Below are 13,888 nucleotides of genomic sequence, written 5' to 3'. Positions count from 1 at the left end.
TTCTAATAAAAAAATCTTAATCCTTTCAGTACTTATGAGCTTCTGAAGTTAAGGTTGTTCTTTTCTGTCTAAGTGCTCTCTGATGACACCTGTCTCGGGAAACACCCAGTTTAGAAGAGGTTTGCTATGGGGATTTGCTTCTAAACTGGGCGTTTTCCGAGACAGGTGTCATCAGAGAGGCTCATAAGTACTGAAAGGATTAAAAAAAATTTATAGAAGTAATTTACAAATCTGTTTAACTTTCTGGAGCCAGTTGATATATATATATATATATATATATATATATATATATATAAAAGTTTTTTCCTGGAATACCCCTTTAAGAGGAGCTTCATTCAACTTACTGTAATGCAGCAAAAATTATGACTTTATTCAATCAGTCAAACAGCATACAGGAAATAAATACCGACAGGTTTCAGGTCTGTATGCTCCCTAGTCATGGCAAGAGACCACTTGCCATGAATAAGGGTCATATAGGCCCAAAACGCATCAGAGTGTATGTCCTGTATGCTGTTTCACTGTTATAAAAATTTTAATTTTTACTGCATCCCTGTGAGCAAAATTAAGTTTTTCTCATATCCCCGGTTGATGTTAATCGGAGACACGACTGGCAAGTCTCAGCTCAGCTGCAGAAGGTGGAGGTAGGAGCTGTTACTTTTTTTAAATTTAAATTTAATTTCTTAAAAGTATCAGTATTGTAGGTCTTATAGAAAAGAAGATATATTACAAAATTGTGGAATTACAAGCAAGAGATCCACCTTAAACATAAGCAAAACAGGCAGCTGTCAAGATAGAAAAGATGGCTGTTAATTTCAGAAGGAATGGACACGTTGTTGCCTGTTGCTCCCCGTCATGATAACGACCGTTAATGTCACACAAAGAAAGAGACTTTAACGGATGTTCTCGATGGGGAGCAATGGCAGTATGACAGGGGCCTAAGATGTTTAAGCAGCTATCCTGAATGTGAATAGTGTTCCCAGATGGAGGAACAAGTACCTGCTATCAATGTGTCATCATAAGATAGGATGAAGAAATGGGATCCAACCCCCTCTCAGCAGTTCTGAGTTGTTAGGGCAGCATGCTTTGTATGGGGAATAGCCCAGTCTAGTGACATCCTGACCAAGCAGTGCTGATAAAAAGTCACACTCCAGGTTGTGATGTCACCAAGGAAGCCTGTGAGGGTCAATATTGCATTATTATACATTATTCTGTTGCACATATATAGCATGTTTCGAGTTAGAGTGTGACTCTTCATCAGATATACACTACTTGATTGACAGTCAGGTTCTGATGCAAAACGCATTATAACTGTGCTACAGAATTTAAAGTTAATAAAAATGATGAAAAAAGTCTCAGCCTATTATTAGACCCACTGGTTTTATTTAAAAATTTTCTTTCATTTCTTAAAAGTATTAGTATTGTAGGTCTCATCGAAAAGAAGATAGAGAGAAAATATATCACAAAATTCTGGAATTACAAGGAAGAGATCCAACTTATACATAAGCAAAATAGGCAGCTGCCAAGATAGCAAAGATGGCTGCTAATTTCAGAAGGAATGGTAGCGTAGACTTGCTTTCCATTGCTTCCTGGCTGCAATCGCGAGTCTTGGTTGGCTTAATAATGCGTTCTCTTTGAGTTAAAATGGCTTTCCTTGCACCCGACCACTTGCGAGGTCCTTGCAGGCGATACTGGTAAGGTGTACAGGGCCCAAAAAATATCTCGGAGGCAAGTTTAGGGTCTGTAAACCAATACCGGAGGAGGTTGGGCTTGGCACCAAACTGAGAAGCTAGTTCATCCATGTATTCCATAAAGTCAACCTGGACTGTGTGCCTTGGACTGTCCACATACCTTGAAAAAGAGAGAGACAAAGATGACCAAGTCAAGTTAACTGCAACTTTGGGGCAATAAGAAATTGTTTAAACATAGGGTTTTTCAAAATATGTAATTAATTGATTTTCTATGTAAACTTCAGTCACGATCAATTAAACCATGTAGACCTATCCTAGATGTAACACCTCTCATGTGCTCTTCCCCAATCTGTAAAGATGGAGTAATACCATTCCCACCTGAATAAGAGGTAGGACTGCATGGTGACATTTGTTGACCACAATATCATTTCCCCTTTGCAGGCAGCATACCATGCTGTTTTATATTTTCTTGATCCACCCTCCCGTTCCTGAGATATGAGGGTTTTTCTATTTTGTCTGACAATTCAGAGAATCAGTCAGATGGAATTGGATTTAATAAAAGTGAATATCAGGTGATAGGCGGTATTGTACAGTATTGTACAGTGCGTGTATTAGCCATACATGCCCCCCACCCCATGTAAAACATTTACACCCCCTGACTGTATAATCCAACCCATCACCATCCGGGTATTCCAGGAAAAAACTATTTTTTTCATACATCAACTGGCTCCAGAAAGTTAAACAGATTTGTAAATTACTTCTATTAAAAAAAAATCTTAATCCTTCCAATAATTATCAGCTGCTGAAGTTGAGTTGTTCTTTTCTGTCTGGCAACAGTGCTCTCTGCTGACATCTCTGCTTGTCTCGGGAACTGCACAGAGTAGAAGAGGTTTTCTATGGGGATTTGCTTCTACTCTGGACAGTTGTAATAAGAGAGCACTTAGACAGAAAAGAACAACTCGACTTCAGCAGCTCATAAATACTGAAAGAATTAACATTTTTTAATAGAAGTAATTTACAAATCTGTTTAACTTTCTGGAGTCAGTTGATATATATAAAAAAAAGTTTTTTTTCCTGGATAACCCCTTTAAAATTAAATCCACTCCCACCTGACTGATTCCCTACATTGTCAGACAAACTATTAACCCTCATATCTCATGAAAAGGAAGAACGTATCAAGAAACTGTAAAAAGGGCTCAGGGCGCATCAAGCTATTTCATGACTGAACAATCTAAATGTTTGGGGTTTGCCATAGGCCCCCTTTAAGAAAGGTTTCTCCCATAGCTTTTATTTGAAAAATTTTGTTTTTAAAGCCATTTTTGGAGCCAAAGCCAGAAGTGGATCCAGTAGGAAGAAAAAGTCATTTTTATATATTTCCCATTTAATTTAAATTCACTTCAAGCTTTGGCTCAAAAAACCGTAACAAAAACTGTTGTGTAATTTTTGCAAAATAAATGAATGAATTAATAAATGAATGATGCTGTGTTGGAAACCATGTGAGGCCTCGTTCAGATTGCCTTCAGACTTCACTATTCGGAGTTCCCTAAGCAATCCGAATTACAGACAGGAGGGAGTTTAGTAGAGAAAAAAAAGGAATGCAATCACTATTTTTAGCTAGAGCTAAATTCCTGTAGAATTACCGGATCACCGACAGACCCTATGCAAGTGAATGGGGTCCGTCAGGACCCGATAGTAGCTGTTTGCATCTGACCCATTTAAAGGGGTACGCTTAGAGCCGGCGCTGGGAGCTGGGGGCATCCGTCACGCCCCCTCCCATAGACTTGCATTGAGGGGGCGGGGCGTGACATCATGAGGGGCGGGGCTATGACATCACAAGCTCCCGTCACCAGCTCTAAGGGTTCGGAACATTTTGTTCCAAACGCTGAGCAGCAGAGTAGTTTAAGGGTCAGGGTCAGAGCCATTCGGACCCTAACGGGTCGGATGCAAACGGCAATGGGAACTTAGCCCTAAACATAATGTCATTCTTTTGCTGTGGCTGTCATGGAATACAACCACGTGACCAAAAAGTTGCACACTTTACTTTATTTAACCAGCACAATGATGTTTTATTCCATTGATTTGCTGAACAATAACTCACCGTTGAGCCATTTCTTTCTTCATTGCAGCGATGTCCTCTAGCATGGCTTTTGATGAAGGTAATTTACACAGCCCTAGAAAAACAATGGGACTGTATCAGAACAAGAGATAAGTAAAGCCTATGCTTACAATACTAGCAATAAAATGATCAGTAAAATCCCTATAGTCACAACATAAGTAACACAGGAATTTCTTCACCTGGGACAACGATTTAGTTTGGTGACACCACCATAAAAAATTAAACATGTTTGGTGCTGTGGTGTCCCAGCACTGTATTTCATACTGTGCCTTAGTTATTAGTCCCCAAAGTTAGAGTCCCTAGGACTGTCGGGGTTCGCTTCCCTAATTAACCCCTGGTCACCCCTTAGTAACTTGATATCTATAAATATTATCTATATAAATATATGAATATGGTGTTACTCACTTGTTTTAGCGTCGCAGGACCTGCGGGTCATGTGACCCGGTTCACAGAACTCTATGGTTTGCTAAAGGACCTTTGGTGGTTCTAGTCAGGTTCTAATCCATTGTAACGGTGAGTGACAGCTGATATGGACCAATCCAAAATGGCCAGCCCCTGCCCATATAAGGGAGCTGTGGCCATTTTGTCGCTCTCTTCTCTCTTGGGTTGCTGACTCTGGACGAGGTAGGACCTCCGCAGCTTTCAAGACAATTACTAGGCCAAAGCCTTGTGGCCTAGGCCTGCGCTAGAGACGGATAGTTCTTACAATTCCCCGATATCTCCGCAAGATCTCTGGACCTAATCCAATCCCTAAATCAAGCGGATCTATGCAAATTCAATCCTCCTAATCTTAACCCCTTAAGGACCGGGGGTTTTTCCGTTTTTGCATTTTCGTTTTTTGCTCCTTGCCTTTAAAAAATCATAACTCTTTCAATTTTGCACCTAAAAATCCATATGATGGCTTATTTTTTGCGCCACCAATTCTACTTTGTAATGACATCAGTCATTTTTCCCAAAAATCTACGGTGAAACAGGAAAAGAAATCATTGTGCGACAAAATTGAAAAGAAAACGCTGTTTTGTAACTTTTGGGGGCTTCCGTTTCTACGTAGTACATTTTTTGGTAAAAATGACACCTTATATTTATTCTGTAGGTCCATAAAATTAAAATGATACCCTACTTATATAGGTTTGATTTTGTCGGACTTCTGGAAAAAATCATAACTACATGCAGGAAAATTAATACGTTTAAACTTGTCATCTTCTGACCCCTATAACTTTTTATTTTTCCGTGTATGGGGCGGTATGAGGGCTAATTTTTTGCGCCGTGATCTGAAGTTTTTAACGGTACCATTTTTGCATTGATAGGACTTATTGATTGCTTTTTATTCATTTTTAAATGAAATAAAAAGTGATTAAAAATGCACTATTTTGGACTTTTGAATTTTTTTGCGCGCACGCCATTGACCGAGCAGTTTAATTAATGATATATTTTTATAATTCGGACATTTCCGCACGCGGTGATACCATATATGTTTATTTTTATTTACACTGTGGTTTTTTTTATTGGAAAAGGGGGGTGATTCAAACTTTTAATAGGGGAGGAGTTAAATGATCTTTATTCACTTTTTTTTTTCACTTTTTTTTTGCTGTGTTATAGCTCCCATAGGGACCTATAACACTGCACACACTGATCTCTTATACTGATCATTGTTATCCCATAGGGACCTATAACACTGCACACACTGATCTCCTATGCTGATCACTGGTTTCTCATAAGAAACCAGTGATCAGCGATTCTGCCGCATGACTGCTCATGCCTGGATCTCAGGCACTGAGCAGTCATTCGGCGATCGGACAGCGAGGAGGCAGGAAGGGGCCCTCCCGCTGTCCTGTCAGCTGTTTGGGATGCCGCGATTAGCCGCGGCTATCCCGAACAGCCCGACTGAGCTAGCCGGGAACTTTCACTTTCACTTTTAGCCGCGCGGCTCAGCTCTGAGCGCGCGGCTAAAGGGTTAATAGCGCGCGGCGCCGCGATCGGCGCTGCGCACTATTAGAGGCGGGTCCCGGCTTCACTATGACGCCGGGCCCGCCGTGATATGTCGCGTGGTTACTGTGTAACCCCGCGCTATATCAGAAGAGCAGGACCAAGGACGTACCGGTACGTCCTTGGTCCTTAAGGGGTTAAGAGAACTTTCCGGTCCTAAGCAACTGTCAGTCACTGCTGTGCTGTCTATATAGAATCTGTTATCTGGACTGTTACCGATACTGCATGTACAGAAAATCTTCAGTAAAGTTCCTGCAAGTTTTAAGTTCAGCACTGCTGTGGACAATCCATTTATTCTACACTCACCTATCACTCCTGGGAAGGGTGGCGATAGGCCCAGAATCACTACAGAGTTTTAACCCTCACCCTGGCGACACGAGTGACAAGGGTTAAATTAACCCCTCATATACTACAGCAACACCCTAACTACCCTACACCCCCACCAGGCTATCCCAGTGCCTTTCACCTATAGTTGTAAAATAACACTCTTTTTTTTTTTCTTTCTTTTTTTTTTTTTAAAGCAAGAGGGCTCGGCTGTTTCTGTAACTTTCATAGGGATTAAAGGAAACGGTCGTCAACCAACACTGAACCCAATACACAGGGTTATAGTGCGGGTGAACAGGAGTTCGATGAGGGGTCACTTACTAAAATACGTTCCTTAGGTCCCGAGATATGTTCCACCAAATATCCACTACTATGTTCTCTGAATTGTGCACTGGAGGCGGACCCGCCAGCTCAGTTGAATATTCATTGGTCACGTGAGCGCTCATTTGGTATTTTTTTTTACAGTTACGCCATTTACCATGCAATTTCATTAACAATATATCTTAACAGTTCCGACATTTCAGAACATAGTCATGGCACATATGTTAATGGTTATTTTTGTTCACGTTATTTTATTTGAAAAATAGGGGGGGGGGGAGTGATGTAACTTTTATTAGGGGAAGAATTATTCATTTTGTTAACACATTTTTATTTTATTGTTTTAACTATTACATACATTATAACACTAAGGAACTACTATTACACTCAATCTTTTGATTAGTAACACTGGCAATACTGTTCCATAGCACAGTGTCATCAGCGCTCCTCTAGTACAGCCTAGCTGAGGCAGCCTATACATGGAGAGAATGGCTGAGCGGGACAGAGGTAGGTGAGGGACCTTTAGCTGCCATCTTAGCCCCCCTGAGCTAGCTGGTACATGACATTTACATTTTTAGATCCCCCAATCAACTTTGATTGTGGAATCTAAAGGGTAAGTATAGGACACCGGTGTGATCATCAATGTCCGGCATTAGCAGTAAGTCCGGGATGCTGATAACAGCTGGTATTCACCGCACATGAAGTCACTTCATACTCCCATAGTACAAGTATGGCGAATATCATCTAGGGATTAATGGGGTCCGTCAGGTTTCTGATTTTTTGCAGGATTTGAGTATTGTTTTCTCTGCCCATGTCTCACTATTTCAATGGATTCTGTGAACGGAGCCCCAACGCAGATGTGGAAGAGTCCTTAGTCACATTGATTTGAGTGCTACCTGTTGTTCTTACCTTTAAAAACTCTTGTGGCCCATCGAGCCTGCAGCTCTGACAATGGCATGATGGCACCGATAGGCTGAATAAGGCCAATGAAGGCCAGAGTTGTCTTCTTTAAATTTGGTGGAAATATATGTTTGTACAAAGATATGTGATTTTGTTCGACCTTAAGTTCAGGCTCTTCCAAATACGGGAAAGAAAAACTGTAGCCGGTAGCAAAAAACACGACATCCACGTTTTTCTCCACGGTACCATCCTCAAAAATCACATCTGTCTCTGTGAACTTCCGCACATTCGGTTTCACCAGAACCTTTCCTGAGATGATCCGATTGGGGAGGTCATCATTAATAGTTGGGTGCTGGCTGAGAATTCTAAAAGGAGAAAATATATATACGGACTGGAAATCAAAGAATGAATCAATTTTTGGTTTAAAAAAATAAAAAAAAAATTAAACAATACAGATTTTACATTAATTTCGGCACAGAGGCTACATGAAAACCATGTCACGTATTGGGGTTTTTGCCACCACCATGAATGTGCCACGGCAACATGTAGCATGCTACTTATTTCCACAGATTTCACTCTTGACAATGGTGCAAATAATCATGCACATCCATTGCAGGACAAACTACACATCCGTGGCAGAAAACCAGAATGACAAGGGTCTGCCACGGATTAAGAATCTGATGGATTTTAATCTGATATGTGAACATACCCCTAAAACAAGTTTCAGAGTTATAAAACCTACAATGTAACCCCAAAAAAATGTTCACTAACATTATTCAAAAAATTGCCTTTATTACATCAGAAGATAACCACAATATATTTATCCAAAAAGCATAATACAGGAAAAAAAAGAAACTATCCCATAAAAACATATACCCCAATATTAGCAACGTTCCCCAGCTACAATATATTCAAGTGATAGCAATATGCAAGTATATCCAATCAACCTCCATTAGAATCAGTAAAGGTAATGACGAAAGCATACACCCATATAATATCAATATTCAGTAAAAACACTGCTGGGGAGCTATAAGTGGCCCCATTGTAGTAGGCGAACTAGGTAACTATGCCAAGTGACTGGCTCAGGGATACTGCTCCATACAGAACGTCACTGCGGGGGATCAGGGTCCTTCTGCCTGCGAGTCCGGGGGTGCTGGGAACCAGAGAACCCAAAGTCATATATCAAATCATAACACAGAGAAAGAACGGGTACCAGCACTCACCGATAGGCTGCTGTAACTCGACTTCTTTGGCTATCACAGACGCTCCGGTATCAGACAAGGCGCCCAGAGGTAACTGCCGGCGAAGTTTCGTGCTGGTTGCGCAACCAGCGCGAAACTTTGCCGGCAGTCACCTCTGAGCACCTTGCTACCAGTCTGATACCGGAGCATCCGTGATAGCCGAAGAAGTCGAGTTACAGCAGCCTATCGGTGAGTGCCGGTACCCGTTCCTTCTCTGTGTTATGATTCAATATTCAGAAACATTCATTACCTGCTACGGGCATATTGTCAGTGGCCCTATGGGGACACTGTGCCCCCTCAAATTTCTCAAGTTTCAGACATAGCATATTTGTTTGTTAACTTTTTATTGTAGAATTCACATTGAAATTGCACAACAGAGTATCTGTGCCTGTTGCGGATGCCGTAGATTTTACCTAATGCAATGCAATGGTTTTATCTGCAACAATTGCCAACAAAATATTGCACCAACAAGGAGTTGTTAGAATCAAATGAAACTTTCTATAGGTGACTGTAATGATGATATATGGAAGAGATTAAAATATTACAGGGGAAGGAGAATTTTTTTTTTAGAGGGAGCTGTACAATTAAAAGGAGGTTGTAGTACCCTGTTGGGCCACCTCCAGTCCAGATACAAGATGAGATATAGTTGGGTATGGAGACATACAGGCTGTATGACATTCTATGGCAATTTGGCTACAGATTTTGCAGATGGGCGTGTAGATCTTATACACTTGAAAAAGTGGATGATAAATCTGGTCAACGAAGACCAACGAGGAGGCCAACGAAGTGTTGCAATCTGACAGAGATATTCTTGGGAAACCCTTGCTGTGTGTGGGAATTAGTCTGCTGAAATATAGCAGATGGAAGCCAAGAGAGTGAACACATGTGACTGCAGAATGTCCTGCACATATGGCTGAGCTATTAGTGTCCCTCTTATTACTACTAGGGGTGACCGACTGTTATATCCGATGGCTGTTATATCTGAAATCAGATCATCACACCAGTAGGGGGCAGTGTGTCATGCTACAGAAAAGCCAAGTGCTGACCATGAGGCCTCCACACTCAAACACGGTCATTGTCGGATCCCAAAAAGAACCTGAATTAGTTGCTAAAGATTATACGATTCCAGTCCATAATATTATAGATTTCTAATTCACGACACTAATGCAAATGAAGGTAACAGTGGCTGGCTGTCAAGGGTAGGACACTGGGGCACCAAATTTTCTTAAGCTAAGTGCCTGTAAAAGCAGAAAAGAGTAATCCGCCCCACCAACGGCAGGTAAAAGGATCCACTTTATTGTGCCCAGCTTTTATTTTATATTTATGCTTCAATAAAGTGGATCCTTTTACCTGCCGTTGGTGCCAGATTACTCTTTTCTGCTTGTACTGAAGGAGGGGAGGTGCTACCCCACAGCTCGAGCATAACGGCGGTAGTGAGGTTTGGAGCGATAACTTGCTATATGGAAAGTGCTTGTAAATGGTTCAGGAAGAGGCAGGGGTATGTAATGAAGAGACAGGAATGTGTAATGAAGAGACAGGGGTATGTAATGAAGAGATAGGAGTGTGTAAAGAATAGACAGGGGTATGTAATGAAGAGACAGGAGTGCGTAATGAAGACACATGGGTATGTAATGAAAAGATAGTGGTGTGTAATGAAGAGACAGGGGTGTGTAATGAAGAGATAGGGAAGTGTAATGAAGAGACAGGGGTGGGTAATGAAGAGACGGATGTGTAATAAAGAGACCAGGGGGAAAAGGAAAAGTTGGGAGCTGGTAATGCTTGACAAAAGATCAAACTATCCTCTCTACTAAGTAATCACTGCTCCCAACATCTTGGTCAGCTTGGGCAGAACGGCCGAGATGGTAATTCATCAAAACAGCCATCCAGCCATCCTGCTTCACTCAGTCCAATGATCTGCCCCCTCTTAAAGTTTGTCAACTGAGCAAAATCTTAAAGGGGGAGATTTATCAAAACCTGTGTTGAGGAAGAGTGGTGCAGTTGCCCATGGCAACCAATGAGATCGCTTCTTTCATTTTAAAAATAGCCTCTGGAAAATTCCAGAAGCGATCTGATTGGTTGTTATGGGCAACTGCACTGCTCTTCCTCAGCGCAGGTTTTGATAAATCTCCCCCTTTAAGGTTTTGCTCAGTTGACAAACTTTGAGAGGGAACAGATAATTGGACTGTGAGCAAAGAGGTATGTCTAATAGTCACCAATCTCTTACCAAGAGCCACACTACCCAAATGTAGCCAATGAAAGCCTTTTCTCAGGGCAACAGAGGAAGCACTTTTCTGTAACAAAATCCAGTGTCTAATCAGACTACACCTGAGAGACATAACTACATGCTGAATTTTGCAGCAATTTAACATTTCTACCTGGATGCATAATTTTTCTGTCAATGGGTCTATATGCTGTGTTAACTCAGCAAAAGTTAAATGGGCATGTTTTAAATGCAATTGCCTTTAACAACTATAGAAGTTAACAGAGAACTCCGGCCAAATGAAATTATGTTCATAAAGCTGGCCAATTTAGTGTTACATAACTTTGTAATGTACAAGTGTAATCTTTGCTGAGCACATACCCTGTTTCTTTCAGCTTTTTCTCCAGACAGGAAGTCCAGTAGTTCTTATTACACATGTTGGCCAGTTGAAGCGCATAGCACGAAACGGCACCGCTGCCCCGAACAGCATGCCCCTGTTATGTCCGTCCACCCGTGTCCTGCACTGTATATATATTTATGTTCTTCAGCATGAATAAAGAAGACTGAAGCTGATTCTGGTTGTGAGTGCCCTGTTATTCATTTCTTATGGAAGTTATCAACTCTGTTTCTATCTTTGCAGATGACACCAAGCTTTGTAGCACGGTACAGTCTATAGAGGATGTGCATAAGTTACAGGATGACTTGGATAGACTAAGTGTCTGGGCATCCACTTGGCAAATGAGGTTCAATGTGGATAAATGTAAAGTTATGCATCTGGGTACTAATAACCTGCATGCATCGTATGTCTTAGGGGGGATTAAACTGTCAGAGTCACTGGTAGAGAAGGATCTGGGTGTACTTGTAGATCACAGACTACAGAATAGCATGCAATGTCAGGCTGCTGCTTCCAAAGCCGGCAGGATATTGTCATGTATCAAAAGAGGCATGGACTCGAGGGACAGGGACATAATACTCCCCCTTTATAAAGCATTGGTACGGCCTCACCTGGAATATGCTGTTCAGTTTTGGGCACCTGTCCATAAAAGGGACACTGCGGAGTTGGAAAGGGTGCAGAGACGCGCGACTAAACTAATATGGGGCATGGAACATCTTAGCTATGAGGAGCGATTAAAGGAGTTACAATTGTTTAGTCTTGAGAAGAGACGTTTAAGGGGGGATATGATAAACGTATATAAGTATATAAATGGCCCATACAAAAAATATGGAGAAAAACTGTTCCAGGTTAAACCCCCCCAAAGGACGAGGGGGCACTCCCTCCGTATGGAGAAGAAAAGGTTTAGTCTAAAGGGGCGACACGCCTTCTTTACCGTGAGGACTGTGAACTTATGGAACGGTCTACCTCAGGAACTGGTCACAGCAGGAACAATTAACAGCTTTAAAAAAGGATTAGATACATTCCTGGAACAAAATAACATTAATGCTTATGAAGAAATATAAAATCTCATCCCTTCCCCAATATCGCGCCACACCCCTACCCCTTAATTCCCTGGTTGAACTTGATGGACATATGTCTTTTTTCGACCGTACTAACTATGTAACTCTGTGCAGTATCACACCAAATAGGGTTAGATACAATGCTTTTGGCAGTATCACATTGAACTGGCTTAGATACACAGCTCTAGGTAGTATCACACTGAATCAGCTCACATACATGGCTCTGGGCAATATAACACTGAATTGGATTAGATACAATGTTCTGGGTAGAACCATACTAAATGGACTTGGATACAATATTTTGGGCAGTATCACACTGAATATGCTTGGATACAATGGTCTGGGCGGTATCAAACTGAATAAGCTTAAATACACGGCTCTGAGCAGTATCACACTGAATGGGTCTAGATACACAGCTCTGAACAGTATCACACTGAACAGACTAAGATGCAATGCTCTAGGTAGTATCAAACTAAATAAGCTTAGATACACAGCTCTTGGCAATATCACACTGAATGGGCTTAGATACATAGCTCTGGGCAGTATCACAGTGAATGGGCTTAGATACTGCACAGAGATGTGTATCTAAGCTCAGCGTGATACTCCTCAGAACTGTGTATCTAAGCCCAGTGTGATACTGCCCAGAGCATTGTATCTAAGCCCAGTGGGATACTGCCCAGCACCATGTATTTGTTTTTATAATGATAGATCAGTCTAGAATATTGTCTTACATGAACATTACTTCATATAAATATATTGATTTTATAGATATGTAGATTGGTTTGCATGAAAAAGAGGAAATATATATATGTATGTGTGTGTGTGTGTGTGTGTGTGTGTGTGTAATTGTGTAATTTAAGTTTACATTTTTACAACTTTTGTCTGGGGACCCTTGTTCTTGAGATGGTTACATAGGTGCATTGACCTGCATTTATTAGACACCTATAGCATATTTTGTGGATATATCATACATCTGGAAAACTTTTTTTTTTTTTTAATCAACTGGTGCCAGAAAGTTAAACAGATTTGCAAATTACTTCCATAAAAAAATCTAAATCCTTCCAGTACTCATTAGCTGCTGAATACTACAGAGGAAGTTCTTTTCTTTTTGGAACACAGAGCTCTCTGCTGACATCATGACCACAGTGCTCTAAAATAATTTCCTAAGTAGTATTCAGCAGCTAATAAGTACTGGAAGGATTAAGATTTTTTAATAGAAGTAATTTACAAATCTGTTTAACTTTCTGGCACCAGTTGATTTAAACATAAATAAATAAATAAATAAATAAATAAAGTTTTCCACCAGAGTACCCCTTTAACCTCTTAAGGAACCAGCCATTTTACACCTTAGGACCCGGCCATTTTTTTAACATCTGACCACTGTCACTTTAAACATTAATAACTCTGGAATGCTTTTAGTTCTCATTCTGATTCCGAGATAGTTTTTTCGTGACATATTCTACTTTAACATTTGTGGTAACATTTTTTGGTAACTTGCATCCTTTCTTGGTGAAAAATCCCAAAATTTTATGAAAAATTTGTAAATTTTGCATTTTTGTAACTTTGAAGCTCTCTGCTTGTAAGGAAAATGGATATTCCAAATATTTTTTTTTATTCACATATACAATATGTCTACTTTATGTTTGAATCATAAAATTGA

At 40.6% G+C, this 13,888-nt stretch overlaps 1 protein-coding gene across 1 annotated transcript in view; it reads right to left on the bottom strand.

Moving 5' to 3' along the window:
- Nucleotides 1-311: 311 nt before the first annotated feature.
- The window catches only part of LOC130277393 (flavin-containing monooxygenase 5-like), a gene marked incomplete in the record, with an annotated part of 50,337 nt that continues 36,760 nt past the window's right edge, over nucleotides 312-13,888 (bottom strand). The window contains 3 exon segments of the mRNA XM_056528048.1: nucleotides 312-1,848; nucleotides 3,787-3,859; nucleotides 7,342-7,697. Coding sequence (XP_056384023.1) covers nucleotides 1,494-1,848; nucleotides 3,787-3,859; nucleotides 7,342-7,697 — 784 coding nt within the window.

Source organism: Hyla sarda, chromosome 6, assembly GCF_029499605.1.
Source record: "Hyla sarda isolate aHylSar1 chromosome 6, aHylSar1.hap1, whole genome shotgun sequence".
Classification (NCBI taxonomy): Eukaryota; Metazoa; Chordata; class Amphibia; order Anura; family Hylidae; genus Hyla; species Hyla sarda.
Note: the sequence above shows the minus strand (reverse complement) of the source record. Positions and strands in the feature narration are given on the sequence as shown.